This window comes from Myodes glareolus, chromosome 14, assembly GCF_982192425.1.
Source record: "Myodes glareolus chromosome 14, mMyoGla1.1, whole genome shotgun sequence".
Classification (NCBI taxonomy): domain Eukaryota; kingdom Metazoa; phylum Chordata; class Mammalia; order Rodentia; family Cricetidae; genus Myodes; species Myodes glareolus.
Window position 1 is genome coordinate 57,472,561 of NC_142039.1, and position 23,358 is coordinate 57,495,918.

The following is a 23,358-nucleotide window of genomic DNA, read 5'->3' on the forward strand; positions in this document are numbered from 1 at the left end:
TTACAGTATAGCACAGTTCTATTTAATTATTTTAAGGGTTTGAAAGTCACATGAGGCCAGTGACTATTACCTTAGATGTGGTATTTAGATAATATCCATGATAAGGTCCCAAAAATTAATTTCTGTTAGACTATCAGCTAAAATTATCAACAACTGAACATCAGAGTGAGAATGTCCTTTAGGCTGGTAGCATTAATTTTTATCACTTATGTATCTCTAATGAATGAGTTCATCAGACCCTCTGGATGGGGACAGGGTGAATATCAGAATGTGAGCATTTACTTGCAGAGGCCAGAGTCGGTGTTGGATGCTCCTCCAACACTCTCTTCCTTGAAACTGGGTCTTTCATGAATTAGGAGTTTACTTATTGGCCAGACTGTCTGACAGATGAGGCCCAGGGCTCCACCTGTCTCCCTTCTCCCATGTTGGGGTCACAGCCATCCACCTGACTTTCCTGTGTGGCCCCCAAGGATCAGAACTCGGGTCCTCATGCTTGTCCCCAGGCCCTTCACCGACTGAGCCACTTCCCGTCTCATCTTGAAAGCTACCTTTTTCTTCATTGTTTTACAACTCTTCCTTAAGATGCTTGAAAGGATAATGAAGACAACATCCTCATTTTTGCCTAAAGCCAGCTTCACTTTTGAATATAAGACTACTGACTCCCTTCATTCAAAAGGAGAGGGATGGCTGGTAGTTTGTATGAGGTCTTCACGTTAGCTGCTAAGGAATTACAGCGAAGAGTGGAGCGACCTCATAGCTGCTTCTTCAGTGTCAAATGCTACCGTGTGACCAAATAACCGTATCAGTTCAATTAATTCAGTTATAAACCAGCAAATCATCAAGTGTGACGCACTGACAGGATCCAAGGAATTCATGGGGAAAATGACAGGGAAAAGACAGTTTTCATAAAATAAAGACATACCTGTCTTTCATTAGCTGATAGAGGTTTTCTTTCATATATTCAAATATAAAATAAAGATGGTCATTTTCTCTGATAACTTCTTTTAGTTTAATCACATTAGCATGGTTGAGTTTCTTCAGGGACTATAAAACAGGAGAGCAATGCCTTTGTTAAAGCAAATTTACAGAAATCTGCAGGACCTCATTTGTGCTAGATATTTACCACAGGTAACTGTCAATTTTTCTTAGGTTCATTAACACATTACGTGCTAATCTCTGCATCATTTTAAAATCTCTTGAAGCATTGATTTAAAGCAAACATTAAGTGATCTAATCAAAGAGTACTGAGTGAAAAGGGGCAACCAACGCGACAGTGGCTGCCTGGAGTGTCAAGCGGCCACTTTTCTCCTCATTTTCCAAAGCAGGTCTAACTGTCTCTTTCTGATTTACCCATGTCAGGCTCCTCACAAAGTGTCTAAAAATTCACCCAAGCCACACAGCATAAACTACAAGGGAAAGGCAGGTCATGACTTCAAAAGCTGCCTTCCCTTTCGGAGTGTGAGCTTGAAGGTCATCTTTAAGTAGAAGGCGGCCTGGTTATTCTCTGTTCCCCACTAACATGGGAGCAAGGAGGAGTGGAAAGGAAGGGGGTAGATGTAGTTATCATTAGGAGGCATTTGGAAGAGTCAAAAACAGTGGTTCTCAACCTGTGAGTCACAACCCCTTTGGGAATTGCATTATCAGAGGTCCTGTATATCAGATAATTTACATTATGATTCATAACAGTAGCAAAAACTTCATAGTTATGAAGTAGCAATGAAAATAGTCTTATGGTTGGGGTCACACATGAGGAACTGTATTAAAGGGTCGCAGCATTAGGAAGGTTGAGAACCACTGGTCTAGAACAGAATGATCTTAGTTGCTATCCTTGGAGATGGTGTACAACTGGGGCCTTGACTTTTTTACCTTAACTTCTCGCAAGTTCATACACTCATCCCAAGAATAGAATTTCCTCTTCATCCTGAGATAAATGAGGAAAAGTTAGTGTTTAGGAGTGAAGGCTGCAAGAAACAAATTTCACCACCTCTGGTGTTCTTGATTATGGATTCACTTTGGGGGACCACTCTTCCTCCCCAGAAGGAAATCCCTCCTTTCTCTTTACACCTCACGGTGCCAGGTTTGGGCTCAGGTGTGCGGGGCCCAGGCCACCGTTCTGTTTCAGCACAAGTATGGCTGCCCTGAGCTTTGCTTCTCAATGAGCTCTTAACTGTTTTTTTTATCAGTTTAACTGTGATTGTCCTTTTAAAAGTCTCCTGTGCACATTTCCTTTCTTGGACTTAAAAGATAAGCAAGACCAGAGGGAACCTTCATCCGTCGATAGACGGCGATACAGACGGAGACCCACATTGGAGCACCGGACTGAGCCCCCCAAGGTCCAAATGAGGAGCAGAAGGAGGAAGAAAATGAAAAAGAAAATCAGGACTGCGAGGGATGCGATCACCCACTGATACAAGGGGACTGATCTAATGAGAGTTCACCAAGGCCAGTTGGACTGGGACTGAACAAGGACGCGATCCAACCAGATTCTCTGAATGTGGCTGGCCCAGAGTCTTTCTGAAAAGCCATTGACAATGACACTGGGACTTGTTTCCTCTGCATATACTGGATTTTGGGGATCCAGTCTGTCTGGACACTCACCTCCCTGGACCTGGAGGGAGGGGGGAGGAACTTGAACTTCCCACAGGGCAGGAAACCCTGACTGCTCTTAGGGATGGAGAGGGAGGAGGAGAGGGAGTGGGGGGAGTGGGAGGGTGTTGGGAGGAGGGGCGGAAATGGAAACTTTTATAATTTAATAAAATTACTTTCAAAAAAAATAAAAAAATAAAAAAAATAAAATTGGGTATGTATCCTAAAAAAAAAAAAAAGATAAACACAAACACTATACCTCAGAAGCAGGACAGGGCAAGAGTTACAAAGTTTGGCAGCAAATTCAGCAAAAAACTTAATCTAATAATATTTACATCACTAGGTCTTCTTTGGGTAAGGGGTCACAAACTACCTTAAATCAGGGAAGAAAGGAAAACAAACAAACAAGCAAAACCAAAACCAAAACCACAGGTAATCCAGACTTAGTCTTTCCTTTTCTGCTTTCCTCCTGGGGTGGGCGGGGACTGACCCCAGAGCCTTTCTCATGGTCTACCCTCTTCCCCATTAGACACAGCGGAATGTTTAGCACATAGTGAAGGAACTGCACTGCTCAGACAACAGAGCGTATTTCTGTGTGAATGGAGGTTTAGTCACTGAAGGGAACAGGGGACAAGAACAACTATGTGCCAGGCATGCAGGTGTATGCCAGTGCTCAGAGGACAGAGGTAGCAGATCTCTGTGAGTTTGAGGCCAGACTGGTCTACAGAGCGAGTTCCAGATAGCCAGGGTTACATAGTGAGTTCTGGACAGCTAGGGCTACTACACAGTGAGATCTTGTCTCAGGACAAAACAGCCTTCCCCTAAACCTAACCACCCAGCTATGTCCATGACTGCACTTAGTGATATGACCTCTGTGATTATTACTTGACTGGCTTCAGAATCACCAAGGAGACACACCTCTGGGTGCGTGTGTATGAGTATGTTTCTAGAAGAGTTCAACAAAAGAGGGGACAACCTTGAATGTGAGTGACCCCAACCTATACAGGCTGGGATCCTGGGCTGAATAAAAAGGAAAAAAAAAAACTGAGCTGATGACAGAGTTCACCTCTGTCTACTTCAGAACAGCCGAGGTAACATGACCAGTCTGTCACCAGGCCTCCCTGCTATGACGGATTGCACCCCCTCTCCAATCATGAGGCACAAATAAGTCTTTCCGCCCTATAGGTGTCTCTGTCTAGCATTTTGTCACAGAAGGGAGAAAATGATACAATCTCCCACTGATGATTTGTAGATCACCAGGAAACTCAGAGTTACTTGATTATGTGGGCTAATCTCTAAAATGTGGGGCCTCGTAAAGTCAGAGCGCACACGTGAGGAACCGGGTAAAAAACTGACAGCCAGAAGGAGGTCAAGATGTGGACTGTGGAACTGCAGAGCCGGGTGCAAATCCTTGCTCACCTGCTCTTGGATGGATGGCCTTGCATGGCCTCTCTGTGGCTCAGATGCCTTCACATGGGGCATGTGCTACTGTATTACAAAGCATATAAGCATATTGAAAACTTAGTGGATGTTCTTTTGTTTCTGAGTTATCTATGAACCATCATGAGACATGAAGGGTATCACTGCTATTATTTTTAAAGTATCCTCATGGAATTAGAATTTCACTTAAGAGTCATTCAGGCTCTCTAAGGAAGCTTTATGAATCATTTTGGTGAAGATCAAGACTCCCCCAAAGGCACTTTTCAGTGCGATGGGTTTCTAGAAAGTTGTTACTTCCCAAAAGACAAATCTAACATAATGGCTTTAAAGCAAAAATCAATTGAAATAAAGCCATACAGGAAAACTAGTTTAATAAAATGATTGCACTCATCCCAAAGTGTACATAGGTGGTGCAGATTCTTTACAAATTGATTTCAGAATTTTAAAAGTATCTGATCTTGCTTGAGGACGCTGAGATGGCATATCCTTTTCAGAATTCACTTAAGTCCAACCTTATCTTGAAGCCGATTGTTTTTAAAGAAACAGTAAGTTATGGTTTGTTCCCCATGTTTAACTTTGAGAAACATGTACTACTTCCAGTTTTATCCCAAATGCATCAGGCATAAAATGTAGAACCCTCAGACTTACGCAGTTTATTTATCAGAATAAAAGTCTGTATTATCACACAGACTTTTCCTTTGTGGAAGAATCCTCCTTTTTGGTAATTTTCTGTTTCCTAGAATAGTGTCCCTCATCACTCAAACTACTTTGGGGTCTGAACTGAACACCCAACACTTGGATGGAAACTCCACGGTGCCGCACACATACCTCTTGATGGCCACCAGCTCCCCAGACTCGTTGCTCTTGCCCATAAGCACACTCCCATAGGTGCCGTCCCCCAGCTGTCTCATGGTCGTGTATCGGTTCATCTTGGGAAAAGGTAGTGCAGAGGGGTTGTTCACGGAGATATCTTCCTTGTGCAATAGAAATCTAAATACTTCTTTATTTGTGGCCCTTTTCCTTCTTGTTGCTACACTGCTGACAGGCTTGTCATCATTAAATACGGCTCTTCCTCGAGATCAGGTAGGCTCATGAGATATAGCAATAAGGAATCTGGCAGAGAGACACTGCTTCCATTGTTATGGGCACCCTGTGAAAAAGCACACCAAGATGCTTCATTAGAGTCCCGACAGCACGTTCTCTGACAACCTAGACACAGAAAGATTAGGGCTGATAGAAAGGCCATTGTTAGAGACCACTCGCACGGTGCGGAAGGAACTCTGCACACAACACACTCACAGGCTGCTTGACGATTCCCTGTCCCTGCACTGGGTGGTGTATCCACGACTGTTCAAGGTGGGATTAATGCTTGTGTGATTCTCTTTTTACTGTTTATAATCTATGTTGTTCCAAAGGAGCTTGCCAAAATCAGACATTTAAACCACATTCATTCTCTGAAGCAATTTTTGTATCATTTCATTAGCTCGTTAAATTTAAATTGTATTACTTACTTAAAAATTCCCAATAGACTACAACTGCTTAAAGTATGTAAGGTAAATATAAAACAAGCTTGTTTTTGTATAAAGAGAATAGTAACATAAAGGAACTCTTCTTGCTTTATTTAAATAATATGCCACTTTCTGTTACATTAAACCAAGAAAAACTTTCATACAAAGAAATAAGAGCCAGGTGGCAGTGGAACACACCTTTAATTTCAGCACTTGGGAGGCAGAGCAGGGGTACGTCTTTGAGTTTGAGGCCAGCATGGTCTACAGAATGAATTTCAGGACAGTTAGGACAGCATAGAAAAACCCTGTCTCGAAAACAAACAAGAAACAACAACAACAACAAAACAAAGAAAGAAGAAAAGAAACACAAATCTTATTTGCATACAGATATGTAAGACAGGCATGTATAGACAGTTTAGCCTAGGACTCTATCTGGCTTTGGCCTTGGATTATGCAACCCACCCCCTCTTTTAATAATGTACTTGACAGCCCATTTCCTTCTTCTTCACATACTCCGCACATACACCCCTCTCTACACCAGACTCGGAGCTCCATTGGGCTTCCACGTGTACCAGGCAGGGTACATACATTCCCATTCCTGAACAACAGCATAGATTTCTCCACCCCTAGTAAGGACTGAATTTAACAGTTTCTGTTTAACTGTATTCCCAACACACATTGGGCATAAAGAATAGAAGGACTGATGTGGCCTGAAGTGGTGTGTGTGCACAGTGAGGCAAATCTGGGGCCTCAAGTGAACTTCTAGGGTGAATCCACTATTTACCAGCTTGTGCCTATGCATCATTAGGCATGTGTGTGTGGTAGTCTGAATGCAATTGGCCCCCATAATTTCATAGGGAGTGACACTATTAGGAGGTGTGGCTTTGTTGGAATGGGTACAGTCTTGCTAGTAGGGCACTGTGGGGGTGGGCGTTGAGGTTTCCTATGCTCAGGATACTGCTCAGTGTCTTATTCAATTTCCTGCCCCTCACTGCATATTACAGTAGACGAGCTGGCCCTACCCCGCAGGGAAGAGTTCACTCTGCACTCAGGAAAGATGGCCCCGCCCCTCCCCACAGGCACGCACCTCATCTGGGAAGCACACTAGAGCTAACCCAGTGTTCAGGGACTCGGGTGAGCCGACCCTGAAGGCATGAGAGCAGGAGATCTGACCCTATACCCTTTGTTTGCCATGCAGCAGTATGGGTGAGGGAAAGACGCCCTCCCCTGTTACATATTACCACCTACAGCAGGTGAGAGAGCTGGCCCTGGGGTCACGAGAGGAGAAGAGCTGACCCTGACCCTCGCCAGCTGCAGTGCATGAGAAAGCAGCCTGTTTCCCATCTGAGCTGCACACTAGAGCTGACCCTGTTGTTGGGGACACAGGTGAGCAAGCCCTGAGGGTGTGAGATCAACAAAGCTGATCCCCCCCTCATCTGCCATATGGTGGCATGGCTCAGGGAAAGATGCCCTCCCCACTCCAACCCTTGCTACCTGTGGCAGGTAAGGGAGCTGGCCCCTTGGTCATGAGAGTGAGAGGACTAGCCCTGTCCTACACCAGCTACAGCATACAAGAGAGTGAGTGGGCACTGTACCCCACCAGGGTGCTGACCCTGTGTGATGTGGGATTCCCCTCTGTGAATGTCATTGGTTTAGAAAGAAGGTACTTGGGCCTATGACAGAGCAGAAAAGAAGTAGGCAGAAAAACTAAATGGAATGCTGGGAGAAAGAAGGTGGGGTCAGTAAGACACCATGTAGCTGCCAGAGGAGAAAGACATAAGCCACCACCTAGAACCTTGCCAGTAGGCCACGAGACTCATGGTAAAATATAAAATAATAGGAATGGGTTAATTTAAGATGTATGACTAACTAGCTAGAAATATGCATAAGCTAAAATGCCAAGCAGTGTTGTAAATAATACAGTTTCTGTGTGATTATTTGGGGTCTGGGTGGCTGGGAGACAAACAAGCAATCTCTGTCTATAGATTGGCGTGTCAATATGTGCCAGCTAAGTTCACACAAAAACCTGACAGTGCTTGAAAAGGAGTTCTAGACACAAAAGAGCAGAGTTTAGCACAGCTTTTTCTTTCTTTTTTTTTTTTTTGCCGCAATTTGCTTTTTTCCAGATGGGCTTGCAGTGAGCAGGGGCACTATGGTTTCTTTAAGAGAAGTACAGTAAAAATTACATAACTTCTTTAAAAGGTCTGGCTATGGAGCATTTAAATGGGGTTTGTGAGTAGAGTGCTACAAGTTGCTTAATGGCAAAATGGACCCTCTTTATGCCTGAAAACGGAGCTGTGAGCATGGTTCACACTGAACAGACATCTGCCATGCTGGACTGGGCAGAACCAACAGGCAGGACCATGAAGTTGGTCCTAGCCATGCCTGCTAAGCATTAAAATAAAAAAAGCACTCCTAGTCAGAAAATAATTACAGATAAACAATAAAGACAGATTCAGAAGAAAAAGACCTTTGAATGGGTCACAGTGTTGGATAGATGTATGTAGGCTTGAGAGAGAGAAGAAAAGGAATATAGAGAGCTATAAATGAAAATAAATGGTTTTTAAAAATAAAGAGTACAGAAAGTCATAGATTAAAGGAGTAAAAAAATAAGCCACATAAAGACGGAATATACACAGAGAGTCTGGATTATGTATATCATTGTGTTTTCTTTAAATCTCTTGACTGTGAATGAACTAAATACAGAGAGACATTTTATTGTATACACTGCTAAGTTAAACCAACATAAAGGTATCTTGACTTCAAAATTTAGATCTAAGGATATGCTGCTTTGGAAAAGAGGTTCTGCTTTTGTTTTCACAGAAGATGAGAACCTGTGGATTCCTTCCAGATGAATGTGATTTGATAGACCAAGACCCCCTGAAAGGTTGCCGTGAACACCCCCCCCTCCCAAAATTACTTCACCCAACAAAATGCAGGAAGCAGTTTGGACAGAACTATGCTCAAATTCCCCAAATATTGTTTATGAATGTTTGCTTACATTTAAAGGGGGATATGCTACATTGGTATAGATCTTGGTTTATTGATACAAATTTAAGGTCAATTTTGTTATGTATATATATTTCTGCTCTTGGTTAAGGTATTGTGTCTGTGCACTTCGTTTAAAAATACAATGTATAATTAAGAAATACAGTTTAATAGATAGTCATCTATAATAGTCAAGCCTGTAGTAATATTAGGTTTTCTAAATGTACAGAGGTATATTTAAAATGGATAGATATTCTTCAAACTTTTCAAAGACTAACAGAATATGACATTTAAAATGTTTTAAGAACTTAGGACTTTTCATGACAATGAGACACATATGGTCCTGGCAGCACCAATCTACTTCAAAAGGATGATGGGCATTGAAGAGGCTCCTTACGAAGTTGGTCAGCCATTTGGGCAAGAAATTGCTCTTGCCTGGACTGCTTGATGGTATGTTATACGAACTGGACATGAAGAACCTACAGAAAAATGACTGTTGAACTTGCCTAAAGGTGAAACTGTTCTTTGGGGTTCCTACTTCATGAAAGAGTCTGCCAGACATTCTGTAGGACACAGAAGAAAATGACTGTGAAACTGCCAATATAGATGGAACTGTCTTTCAAATTTCCTGCTTCATGGAAAAGTCTGCCAGATGCTATGGGCCAATAGGCTGAAGATTGATGGCTCCAACATTACAGAAGAACTTTGGGTGACTGTCAAGCAGCAAGATGTCTCTATTGATTCTAGAGTTTTGAAATTTGCTTACAATGCACTTCCTGATAACTTAGGTAATATTATATCCTTCTGGAATCTTTGATGGAGTTGAAGAAAGACAGTTTTAATTATAAAAGAGAGATTAGATATAAAACTTTCGACTCACAATGATAGGATAGATGATAAGAGTATTTTCCTTAATTTGCCAAATATAAATGGACTAAATATTGTAACTATAATTCTTACTTGATAACTGTTTTGTACATGTAATTTTATTACATTAAAGTTAAAACCTTCGTTTTTATTTAGACATAAAAAGGGAGGTGATGTGGGATTCCCCTCTGTATGATGTGAATGTCATTGGTTAATAAAGAAGCTACTTGGGCCTATGACAGGGCAGAATAGAGCTTGGCAGAAAAACTAAACTGAATGCTAGAAGAAAGAAGGCTGAGTCAGTGAGACACCATGTAGCCATCAGAAGAAAAAGACATGAAATGTGAGCTAGAACCTTGCAGGTAGGCCATGAGCCTCCTGGTAAAATATAAAATAATAGGAATGGGTTAATTTAAGATGTAAGAGCTAGTTAGAAATACACTTAAGCTATTGGCCAAACAGTATTGCAATTAATAAAGTCTCTCTGTGTTTATTCTGGATCTGGGTAGCTGGGAACAAATGAGCAGTCTCTGTCCACACGGGTGAGCCAGCCCTGAGGGTATGAGAGCAGTAGAGCCCACCCTATTCCTCCTCACATGCTCTCTACAACAATCAGGAGAGAGGGCCCTGCACCTTGCCTGGGCAAAACAGATCCTGAGGCAGTGCTGGAGAGTGCATCCAAGTAGTGATGATGAGGGAAAGCTAATGAGCTGATCAACCAAGTTACTGCCAAGCCCAGAACCAGGTCTATGAGTTGGCCCATCCCAACATCCACTGAATCTAAGAACTATTGGAGCATATGAAGCGGACGAACCTACAGATCCAAACAGCAGGATGGATCTCCATGACTTAGGACAACTACAGGATATCCAAGAGGAGTCCCAGTTAGAGCCCATTGATCGTATAGCAGAAACCAGAGGCCTTAAGCCAGACCAATGACTTGTGGTAATTAACACTTGCAAGCAAAGATGAACAGACCAAAGGGTAAACTGTGTATTTCAATGGGCCACACTACAGCTTTGGATAAGAAGCACTGAACCAGGCAGCACCCAGCCACTGGTAGCATGTATACATGTATACGTGAGCAAGTACATGTGTTCATTGGGAATATATATGATTAGATCTGATGGAAACAAATTAGATTTGATTTTACAAGAAACACACCAGTACAACTGTGGAAAGCTGCCTCTCACTGAATTACTGAGTCAGAATTAGAGGACAAGGACTGAGGATTGGGGCTGGGGATGCGGCTCAGTTGGCAGAGTGCCTGCTTGACACACACAGAGCTCTGGGCTGGATCCCCAGTACCAGCTGGGGGCTGATACCAGCACTCAGGAAATGGAAGCAAGAGGATCGGAAGTTCAAGATCATCTTCTACAACGCAGGTTTATGGACAGCCTGGAACACAGGAGACCTATCTCCAAACAAACAAACAAACAAACAAACAGGACTAAGGTTTGGATCTTTATCTGCTTTCAAATTCCAAAATAATGGTTTGAAAAACTTTCTATGGACAGAAACTCAATCTGAGGGGAGCTGGAGAGATGGCTCAGTGGTTAAGAGCACTGCCTACTCTTCCAAAGGTCCTGAGTTCAATTCCCAGCAACCACATGGTGGCTCACAACCATCTGTAATGAGGTCTGGTGCCCTCTTCTGGCCTGCAGGCATACATGCAGACAGAATATTGTATACATAATAAATAAATATTTTTTTTATAAAAAGAAACTCAATCTGAGTAACTAAGAGGTCAGTTCAGCTCTAAAATACCATGAGACTATGCATATATACCTTTAAAATTATTTATTATGGGCTTGTGAGATGACTTAGTAGGCATAGGTGATTCCTGCCAAGCCAGATGATCTGACTCAATCCCTGGGACCCACATTAGTGGAAGAAGAGAAATGGTTCTCACAAGGTGTCCACACACATGCACACGCACACACATGTGCATGTAATAAATAAAACTATTTATTTGTGGTATAGAACATTGAACTCATGGCCTTGCATGTTCTAGGCAAACATTCTACACCCTCAGCCCTAAATATGTATTTTTAAATACTTTGAACCTCTCCCACTAACATAGTAACTTTGTGATTATTACACAAAAGAAGGAAAGAAAGAAAAAAAGGAAAGAAAGAAACACAGGTCACTGACAGACACATACTCTCTTCCAGCTGAAAGCAGGGCAAAACAACTAAAACAAAAAACTTGGATAATTTTTTCTTTCTACCACAATTTCTTCATGATCACAATTACTCTGTGTCCCAATGGCATGTGTGGCTGGCATTAAGATGGCATGGGCAAAGTGCCCTTCCTGGGGAGATCAGCTCTATTGGACTGCCAAGACAGCATCCAAAGTAGAACCTGGTAACAGAAATCTCTGCTCACTTCTTTGTACAGCAAAACCCCAGGAAACTTTCTGGAAAGGGAGGGAACTCCATTATTTAAGACTTCCCAACTGTAACCAAGTCACAGAAATAAAGCCCTGAAGCCCCTGAAAGTCACTATGCCCCTCATTGATGGCAAGTAGTTTCCTCTAAATGACTGTCAACTCACACTGAAACTAGTTCAGTCTCTACCTTAACTCAGAAATAGGATTAACCCGGCAGGAGAGCCCAGTTCTACACTCCTGTACAGATCTGACAGCCCTCCCTTGACTGGACACAGCCGGTCCATGTGGCAGAAGAGCATGCACACTCCAGGCCCACTTGGTCACGTGACTTGTTCTGACCAATAAACAGAACAGAAGCAGTGTGGTCCCAGCCGGCTGCTGTTCAGCCTGGGTCCTGGGATGAAGAGGATAAAAGGTGTGGGGCCAACCCTAGGCCAAGTGCAGCTCGTCAGGGATGAGAGGGAGAAGCAGAGCTTTGCAGTTGCATCATGTGTCACTAGAGCAACGGCGACCAACAGATAATCCAGGATCACTATTGTCTTTTCTTCCTTTGACTAAAAAGGTCACATAATTAACACATGGGCTAATACACTCTGTCAAAGCGCTCCCCACCCAGGGAAGACAGCACAATTGGTGTTAAACACGAGGTGGTCATATACATCAAGACAGAGCGACTGAGGAAGTCCTATGGACGCAGTGCCCAGCCAGGCATCCTGGAAGCAGATAAGCACATTACCAACGCCCAGTTATGCCTGCTTTTTATCTCTGAACTTACTATGTAGATCAGGCTAGCCTCCAACTCGCAATCCTCTTGCCTAAACCTCCTGCGTACTGGGATTACGGGTGCGTACTACCAAGTCCAGTTATTCTGACTTTTCTAGTAACAACGGTATGCAGCACATGGCTAACTTTCCAGAGGACTCACACACAGGACCCCCAACAGTTCTGTAGTGCAGATGGGACAGTTGATAAATCTAGAACACTGACCCAAGAATCACAGGTCCCTCCACTAGCCATCTACCAAACTCTGAATGCTTGATAGTGTCTGCACCAAGCTCACAGAGAACTAAGATCACAGACTCACCCGTTCCCTGCTTTTAGCCCCACCGCACTATCTGAGGACTCTCTCCAAATGCACATGCTGGGGGCACATAGACCTCTTTTTCCATAACACCTAAGGTTAACATACATATCTAACAACTCCATATCTACTGAAGATGAACACCATACTTGGGCAGTCCTATTCCAATGCTCTCCTTGAATTGCACCTCCCTCTCCAGCAGAGAATCCAGGGTACTGTCAGTTACTGCATTTAGTGGTCATGTGGCTTACTTACTGCAGATGAACTTACTGCTTTAGGGTTCACGTGGCTAGAGCATTTCCAAGTGACCAGTTTGAAGTAGTTCACAAGGTAACCACTCTCGGAGGTGTGGTGATTGTACTTGAGCTTTTCATTACAACCTGAGTAACTGAAATTTACTTTAAAACTATTATTTAAAAAATAAACTCAGGCCCTGCAGTGGTGGCACATACTTTCGCACACCTTTAATCCCAGGCAAGAGGCATGAACATCTCTGGAAGTTCAAGGCCAGCCTGGTTTAGTAAGCGAGTTCCAGGACAGCCAGAGCTGTTTCACAGAGAAACCCTGTCTCAAAAAACCAATAAATAAATAAATTCTGAAATAGAATTGCTTTATATCGCTTTTTTTTAAAATTTCAAAAATACAGAAATGTATTGAAACAATCAAGGGACAGAGTGTGTCCTCAGACCAGGAGTTCTTCTAAGAACGTGTAGGAACAGAAGTGATTTGGATTTAAATGTTTTTGGACTTTGGAATATTTACATATATATGTTGAAGTAGCTTAAGAATGGGAATCAATTCTAAACCTGAAATACATGCATGTTTCATGAACACCTTCAACACACAGTTTGAAGATAATTTTACGTGATGTTTTGGTGAGCTTCAGGCTTGAGTGTGATGTGTCACATGATGGTAAAGTGTGCAATTTTCTACATTTGGGGTAACAGCATAATGCAAAAAATGTTGATTTTTTGTGAAATAGCATAAAATATCTTGGAGTAACTCTAGCCAAATAAGTGGAAGACTTGTATGACAAGAACTTTAAATCTTTGAAGAAAGAAATTGAAGAAGACACCAGAAAGTGGAAAGATCTCCCATGCTCTTGGGTAGGTAGAATTAACATAGTAAAAATGGCAATCTTACCAAAAGCAATCTACAGATTAAATGCAATGTCCAGCAAAATTCCAGCAAAATTCTTCATAGACCTCGAAAAAACGGTACTCAACTTCATTTGGAAAAGCAAAAAACCCAGGATAGCCAAAACAATTCTGTACAATAAAAGAACTTCTGGAGGCATCACAATCCCCGACTTCAGACTCTACTTACAGAGTTACAGTACTGAAAACAGCTTGGTATTGGCATAAAAACAGACAGAAGGACCAATGGAACCGAATCAAGGATGCGGATATTAATCCACACACCTTTGAACACCTGATTTTTGATGAAGAAGCAAAAAATATCAAATGAAAAAAAGAAAGCATATTTAACAAATGGTGCTGGCATAACTGGATATCAGCATGTAGAAGAATGAAAATAGACCCATATCTATCACCATGCACAAAACTCAAGTCCAAATGGATCAAAGACCTCAATATAAAGCCAACCACACTGAACCTTATAGAAGAGAAAGTGAGAAATACATTTCAACGCATTAGCACAGGAGACCACTTCCTAACTATAACCCCAGCAGCACAGACACTGAGAGAAACAATTAATAAACGAGATCCCCTGAAACTGAAAAGCTTCTGTAAAGCAAAGGACATGGTCAACAAGACAAAACGACAACCTACAGAATGGGAAAAGATCTTCACTAACCCCACATCAGACAGAGGTCTGATCTCCAAAATATACAAAGAAATCAAGAAATTAGTCATCAAAAGAACAAATAATCCAATTAAAAAAAATGGAGTACAGACCTAAACAGAGAACTCTCAACAGAAGAATCTAAAATGACTGAAAGACACTTAAGGAAATGTTCAACATCCTTAGTCATCAGAGAAATGCAAATCTAAACAACTCTGAGATTCCATCTTTCACCTGTAAGAATGGCCAAGATCAAAAACACTGATGACAACTTATGCTGGAGAGGTTGTGGGGTAAAGGGAACACTGCTGCATTGCTGGTGGGAATGCAAGCTGGTACAATCCCTTTGGATGTCAGTGTGGCGATTTCTCAGAAAATTAGGAAACAACCTTCCTCAAGACTCAGAAATACCACTTTTGGGTATATATCCAAAGGATGCTCAATCGTGCCACAAGGACATGTGCTCAACTATGTTCATAGCAGCTTTGTTTGTCATAGTCACAACCTGGAAACAACTTAAATGCCCTTCAACCGAAGAGTGGATAAGGAAAATTGTGGAACATTTATACAATGGAGTACTACATAGCAGAAAAAATAACAACATCTTGAATTTTGCAGGAAAATGGATGGAGCTAGAAAACATTATTTTGAGTGAGGTAATCCAGACCCAGAAAGACAATTATCATATGAACTCACTCACAAGTGGTTTTTAAACATAAAGCAAAGAAAACCAGTCCACAAATCACGATCTTAGACATCAATGAGAACCTTAAGACAGACATGCATAGATCTAATCTACATGGGTAGTAGAAAAAGACAAGATCTCTTGAGTAAATTGGGAGTAAGGGGACCTTGGGAGAGGGTTGGAGGGGAGGGGAGAGGCAGGGAGGGGAGCAGAGAAAAATGTAGAGCTCAATAAAAATCAAAAAATAAACTAAATAATAAATAAATAATAAAAATAAAAGAAAATAGTTGATTTTTGTGAAATAATGGACTCCCTATTTCTGGATTTGCTAATTTACATCTATTAATGAGTCAGATGAGAAATGTATTGACATACATAAATCCAACAAAAGTTCACTAATGCTTATGTGAAACTCTTGGGAGTATGGAATACAGACATTTTCAGATTTTAATAAAGCAATATGGTGGTCATATCTATGTCACTGATGCTTTCACGTAGCACAGTCATACACCTGTAGACAAGCTCAAGGAAAGACAGAGCAAAGCAGACAGACAGTGGAGGGCCTCATACCATTCAGCTCCTTCTGTCACAAATGAGTTTACGCAACTCATTTGTTTATTTTTAAAATTTCATTTTCCAGAGCTTTGTGGGCTTCAAAACCACCGATGTGAACATATTAGAATGTTCTGCCAGACTCCTAGGCTCCACCGGGTCTTGATTTTGTTACTGTAATTGAACAAAATAAGGTCCAACCTAACTCACTAATTTCCTCCTTTGTTCTACTTTCAATTCAGGGAGCTGTTTTTTAACTCATGTCTCTTGATTGTTCTTGGCTTCCAGAAATCTCTCATTGTGCTAGAGACTGTAAGGACATGGAACATTTTAAGAAACTTTGCTTGATCAGGAGCTGGTTAGGGCACTGGGTTCAAGAAACTTTGCAGCATCAAAAGTTAGCTGGAAACAGGAACTTTTTGCAAAAGTGCAGACCAATTATCCCTAGCAGCTAGTCCCCTGTCAACACCCAGCTTTGTGGTCTAGACAGGAGCAGAAAATAACTGCTTGGGGGGAGGGTGGGGGCATGCACAGAAGCAGAAGTAGCCGCTTAAGGAGGAAGAGGGTATGCAGAAGTAGACCATACCTTGTACTCAGCAAAACTAACCCCCTTGACCCTGAGCAAACCTGGCTTGCGGTTTTTGCCTATACAAGTCAACCCCAAATGAGGGACGGGAGCTCTCCCTACTGCGCTACGTTGTATGTAATGGGGAACTCCCAGCTAGCTGGCAAAAGAAATAAACCTTGCTTTTACATTCTGGACTTGACTGGATTCCAGTGGTTTCTCTGGGGGTCTCAACTGGGGCACAATGGAGACTTTATGCTTGGTTCCCGAATAGCACCATTAGAAGACAGCTTGCTTTGAAATATCTCTTCTGGTTTGGTCCTGCATTCTAGGATTATTTTCCTCTCACCGGAGCGCTTCCACTTTCATGAGGTAAAACTCAAGAGATGCTTCTCTCTGACAGATGATACTTGAGGCCCAACAACGAGGTGTCATAGCTGTCAAAGTCCCCAAGGCATCCCAAAGCAGGCTTTCTGAGAAAGACGCATCCGTGAACACACACACGCACAGCAAAAATCACATAATTCCCTGTTTTCAGGGATGTATTTGGAATGCTGTAAGGTTTTTAGATCAGAGGAGTATCTATGCATTTAACACTTCTTCTTCAGAAAGGAAACTGTCGGGGACTGTGGACCCCCAGACCCTGAATTTGCTTTGAATAACTTGTTTTTTCTATGCTTGCAGCTGCTCTGAATAAAACAATTTGTTTTCCTGTGTTTGCAGCTGCTCTGAGCACTGGTGGCTTGCAGTCGAAGGATCCTGAGAGTTAGGGCATGGCCATTGGCCAGAGAAGGCCCAATCTAAACTGCCCTGGAACACAATAAAGTTGGCGTTCTTGATTCAAATTGGCATTCTTGTTTCAAGAATGACCCATGAGTCTGTCTCTGTGTGTCTCTCTGTGTGTTTCAATCTCCAGCCCCTGCCTGGCTCCCATACCATACCATAACAATAATAAGCATGAATAGCACATAGAGCATAGAGTGCAAACCATCTCCTCGCTACAGGCATAGTACACTTAGTAGTATGGACATTACAGGAAACATTTCCTTTAAAGACACATGGAAACAGGCTGTGCAACTCCATGGTAAGATCTTGTAATTGTAAGACCCCTGTGGCGGTTTGAATAACAATGGCCCCCAAAGACTCTATGCTTGGTCCGTGGGGAGTGGCACTATTAGGAGGTCTCGCCTTCTTGGAGTAGGTGTGACCTTGTTGGAGTAGGTGTGGCCTTGTTGGAGTAGGTGTGACCTTGTGGAGGTGGCCTTTGAGGTCTCATGTACGCCTAGTGCACAATCTCTCCTGCTGCCTGTGGATCCAGATGTAGAACTCTCAGCTCCTTCTCTAGCACCATGCCTGCCTGCGTGTCACCAGGTTTCTCGCCATGATGACAATGAACTAAATCTCTGTACTGCAAACTGTAAGCCAGTTCCAATAAAATGTCTTCCGTTATAAGAGAGTTGTGGTCATGGTGTCTCTTCACAGCAATAGAAACCCTAACTAAGACAATGCCATTTATATTTAGGATATCTTTATCTTCCTCAATGTATACCTAGGTGGAATGTCTTAACAAATGCCAGCAAATGGCTTCTGGTTTGCCTGGTGGGGGAGAAATGAGTTTCCCTAAACTGTATTTATACTATACACTCAGATACCAATCAAAATATCAAGGCATTAATGTAGAAAAATTACTGAAGATGGTTCTTAATTGAAATGTACTTTTCTTCAGTTGTTCTTTTCCTGCATGAGCAAACACAACTGGGAAGGTGTTTGGGGATGCTTGTTCTGTCCTGTGCCCCCTGCTGGGTTAGCCACCCACAGACTAAAGGACATTTGCTTGCATTTGAATTGCTTCTGCAGATGATGACGGCACACCGGATTGCTGCCCTGTCTCCCAGTTACCCCTGCTCAGGGGCGCATGCCTGTTTCGAGGAAATGAGCTCTCTAGAGAGAGGTTTACTGATCCTTTCTGGCTAAGTAGCAGCTAGAGAATTTGTTTAGGCAGAAAGCTGTATCACAACATTCCTCCATTAGTAAGAATGTAAAGCAAACGCACAGGGAGTGAAATGGGCTGTTTATGATCAACCAGAGATCAAAGGATGGAGTCCATCCGATGCTCAAGTTAGGCTTGAAGCTCTTTGGTTTCTGCATGTGATGTCCAACAATAACCACCATTTTTGACTTTACAGTTGCTGCACTTCATAAAGGAACTATCCCCTTTGTTCCAAAGTTACATAGCCTCTGTACCATAGCACAACCACAAGACTCCTAGCCCTGTTCCTCTCCTTGAAACATCAGCATACAGCTATCAGTGGATAGGCGCCTATGCCTATCAATGGAAGGAGCCTGTGGCTGTCAGTGGACAGGGGCCTATGGCTGTCAGTGGACAGGGGCCTATGGCTGTCAGTGGACAGGGGCCTGTGACTGTCAGTAGACAGGGGCCTGTGTCAGTGGACAGGGGCCTGTGGCTGTCAGTGGACAGGGGCCTATGGCTGTCAGTGGACAGCGGCCTATGGCTGTCAGTGGACAGGGGCCTGTGACTGTCAGTAGACAGGGGCCTGTGTCAGTGGACAGGGGCCTATGGCTGTCAGTGGACAGGGGTCTGTGGCTGTCAGTGGACAGGGACCTGTGGATGTCAGTGGACAGGGGCCTGTGTCAGTGGACAGGGGCCTATGGCTGTCAGTGGACAGGGGTCTGTGGCTGTCAGTGGACAGGGGTCTGTGGCTGTCAGTGGACAGAGGCCTGTGGCTGTCAGTGGACAGGGACCTGTGGCTGTCAGTGGACAGGGGCCTGTGTCAGTGGACAGGGACCTGTGGCTGTCAGTGGACAGGGGCCTGTGGCTGTCAGTGGACAGTGGACAGGGGCCTGTGGCTGTCAGGGGACAGGAGCCTGTGGCTGTCAGGGCACAGGGGCCTGTGGCTGTCAGGGGACAGGGGCCTGTGGCTGTCAGTGGACAGGGGTCTGCGGTACCAGTCACCCCCCACCCTGAAATCTGGAGCTGCACCTGGATCATCCTGATTTCTGGAACGACACTAGAAAGGCCTTTGAAGCAGCGACGAGAAAGGAAGTGTGAGACACTAGGACCTGGACGATTAAGGCAGAAAAATCTACATGAAGCATTGCCATAAAAATAACGTAATTCTGACGCCAGAGAGGTGACTCAGTGACTAAAAGCATTCACCGCTCCTGCAGGGGACCCCAGTTTGAGTCCCAGCACCTGGCATATCAGTTCACAGCTCCAGTTACAGGATACACAGGACACAGACATACATGCAAGCAAACTCCTCATACACATATGATAAAAGAAGTAAATCTTAAAATTCTAAATTTCAAAATATAATTCTGAAATATGCCAGTGTGGGAACTGGAGAAACGGCTCAGTGAGTAAGAACAAGGCCTGGGGGGCCCTGAGGACCTGAGTCTGGCTCCCTAACAAGCACAGGGAAAACTGGGTGTGGTCCCATGTGCCTGTGACCCCACAGCTTTGGGAGACAGAGACAGGAGGATGCCTGGTGGATCCTGGCGGCCAGCCTTGTCCACATTCAGTTGGGAAACCGTGTGTCATGTGGAAAGTGACAGAGCAGGACACCTGCCTTCTTCTCTAGCCTGTGCACACACCGTACACACGGATACAATGGCATGGTGACGACATCCTTTAGCTCAATTATTCTCCTGATAATAGCTGACCATGCACCAAGCATGGAGAGCATGGAAGAGGAGAGTCAGGCTCCCGCAAACGTCTACACTGTTTTAGGAGAGAATGCAAGAGGCAACACTGGTAAGCAAAGTGGAGGGGAGAGGGTGGGCTTGGGGTGGGTGGTATACAGGAAGTAGAAACAGAAGGTAAGAGGGTACCTGAATAAGGAGCAAAGACCACTTTGCATCCACTTCCCAACCTAGAAGATGAGCTGACTGCTCCTCATCCTTCCACTGCGGGGCCCATCAACCACCATCAGCACCACCCTGAAGGGGAGGGCCACCCTGCCTCTCTGCGCCCAGTACTCATAGCAAACAGACCACCCAGTCAACGATGACTCTCTACCTTGCTCTGGAAGCTAAACCGTTTAGAAAAGGCTATTCTAGAAGTTTCATTTTTAAGGCAGACTAATCAACCTCTGAATAAACAATGGAAATGAAAAGTCTGTTTTGGGGACAATGGCAGCAGGGGCTATGGTTAGAGCTAAGGACTAGTCAGCAGGGACCACAGTCATTTCCTGGTGATGTGTTTGGGATGAAGTGAAGAGCATGTGGATGCCACTAGATATTGAAAAGGTCAGATTTGTGAGAATCCATCCATTTCAAACCTCACCCACTCTTTAGGTAAAACATGCTCGTGTCCTAGACTTCCTAGGACACAAAAAACAAAAGCTCTTTAGCAAGGCTTTCTTCCCGAGTCATGGCAATTATAAAACAAGCGGGTCTTCAGGGCTGGAAAGTGTTTCCCATTCCTCCCATCCTCTGAAGATAGAGAGACAATGGCACAATAGAAGGCGTGTGCGTAGGCCAGAGGTCAGCCCCTGTGTCCTTCTGGATGCTGCTCACCCTGTTCTGAGATGGCATCTCTCACTGGCCAGGGACTTGCCAACTTGGTGAGGCTAGATGACCAGTGAGATTCATCTGTCTTTGCCCTTGAAACTACAAGTGTGTGTGTGTCTGGTATTTTTTTCTTCTCACATTAATTCCGTAGACTGAACTCAGAACCTCATGCTTGTGTGGTGTGGGGCAAGCATGTTCCCATCCCTAAAGGTAGAAATCAATATTTCCATGCACCGCCTTGCTGGCTGCATACCAACAGCTACTTTTTACCAGCGGAGCACAGCAAGGCCCTGAACTGATTACGACTCAAAAAAGCAGTATATCTAATTTAAGTAAAAGCACAGCTCCCTGCCCATGGGTCTTCATCTCACATGCAACATTGCTGCTCTAAATCTATGAATGTAACACAGTTGTTAAGGACTCTGAATTTTCAACAGTTCAGACATAACATTCATCGACCCTCCTGCAGGTTAAACACGTATTCCATGCTGACATTAAAAGGGACATTCATTTAGACTTCCAACCACAGGACTGTAACAATATTCATTCTCTCTTATTTACTTTTATCCAACTGTATAATTACAACACAAATGCACAGTTATTGTCAATTCTCTACTCGCTAATAAGGGATTTAAATAAGATTAAAAAGGATTAGTGTGGAGGGCAGATGGAGGGTAAAATGTGCCTGCCAGTCACCCAACAGAAATGGTTAGGATATGTCTTAGGAGGACACTTTCTCATAACATTCCAAGGCCACCATTAACGTTTTAAGCAAAACCGTAGTGTTTTAAGAATTTTTGTATCAGCTAAAAACAAAATAGAGGAATTTAAAAAAAAAAAAAGAAAGAAAACGAATCCACACTAGTCAAGTGGCAAACTTATTTACAGAAATCAAAAGAAGGATTATTGTAACGGGAAAAGACTATTCCCCCACCCCCAGCCTGAATCCCATGGAGCCCAGGCCGGCTTTGAATTTGGCTATTAGCTCATGATAGCTTTGAATTCTTGGTGTTAGTATAGACTGAGCCACCATACCAGGCAGGAAAAGATTCTGCCTCAGATTGTAAAGCCACAAAGACAGCTCTGTGCTAACATTCACAAACTGTTTAAAAGTTAATTAATGAATGAACCCACGGCCGGAGAGCTCTAACATCCTGCACAAGGCCAGTTCTGATTAAAATAGGTGACCTCTATGAGAATCCTTTACCATTACAGCAAATGATATAGTGACAACAAACGACATTATGTAGTGACATTGGTCCCTGTGCTTCACATCTGTGCCTAAATTAAAGGCCCAATTGCGATAAAGAGCAGTCTTTGTTTGGCGCACTTTAATCCTTATGAGCTAAGTCTCTAGGAGCAGATGTCACCGGGGTTGGGAGGAGGGGGTTCTGACCCCGGAGGGTGGGTCTCCTGGGCTTGGAGAGGACACCTAGACCGCCCCTCAGTGCAGGAGTTCAGCTCCCACCTGCTTGCAACCTTGAATGCTCCGAGCAGGTCTGGAGTTGGACCTTCTCTTTCTCCTCCCTCCATTTCTACTTTATGAGATCTGAACTCGGCTCTGCTTCCCCTCAGATTCAGTCCCGCGCCTCACTCCTAAAAGTAGTTTCCACTCATCCAGAATATCCTCAGAATGTGTAGGGGTCCTACGACATCAGCTCAGCCTTTGCAGACTTGTTAAGGGAGGATAGCGCCAAGTCCTGGAAAGCCCTAGGGAGCCTGGAGAACTCTGGGGAGTCCTAGGAGTCCTGGGGAGCCTGAAGGACCCTGGGAAGCTTAAGGAGCCCCGAGAGCCAGTCCTCTGCCCGCGTTCTCCAGTCCCCCAGCCCGCCGCTCCGCCCTGGGACCCTCCTCCCGCCCACCCGCCCGTACCGGCGTCCAGGTCCCGCCTCCCGGCGGAGAGTGGCCCTGGCTGGACGGAGCGCCGAGGCGACATGCCGGGTGGCTTCGATGCTCAGGTCGGGCTGGGTCCCGCAGCCTGCTCGGGATTACCCGCCGGCGCCGGCAGCTTACCTCGTTCGCTCCCTTGTGAAGCTCCAGCGCCGTGTGTGTTTCGTATCCTAGGAAACGGCCAGGGCGCGCCTGTCCGCGCGGCTAGCCCCGCTCACACCACGCCCACAGAGGGCGGGGTCGAACGCGACACGCTCCGCCCACCTCCGTAAGTACCGCGTCTGGAAGGTACTGCCTGTGTGTATTCTACCAGTTCATCTTTTTTTTTTCTTTAAATTACTAATAGTATTTATTTATTCTTAATACATTTCTTATTATACAATTGTCACCTTGAAAATATGAATATTTATATAATTCAACCCTATAATAGGGCCTTTCTAGATGTTGTTGGCTTTCACAATGTGTGAG

General features: G+C 43.9%; 1 protein-coding gene across 1 annotated transcript in view; it reads right to left on the minus strand.

The window, feature by feature from the left end:
- Mak (male germ cell associated kinase) overlaps positions 1 to 23,110 on the minus strand; it is a 54,477-nt gene extending 31,367 nt beyond the window's left edge. The window contains exons 1-4 of the mRNA XM_087896543.1: positions 23,014 to 23,110; positions 4,855 to 5,176; positions 1,867 to 1,921; positions 923 to 1,044 (exon numbers count right to left, since the gene is read on the minus strand). Coding sequence (XP_087752669.1) covers positions 923 to 1,044; positions 1,867 to 1,921; positions 4,855 to 4,955 — 278 coding nt within the window. The 5' untranslated portion in view covers positions 4,956 to 5,176; positions 23,014 to 23,110. The remainder of the gene's footprint in view (positions 1 to 922; positions 1,045 to 1,866; positions 1,922 to 4,854; positions 5,177 to 23,013) is intronic.
- Positions 23,111 to 23,358: the final 248 nt, after the last annotated feature.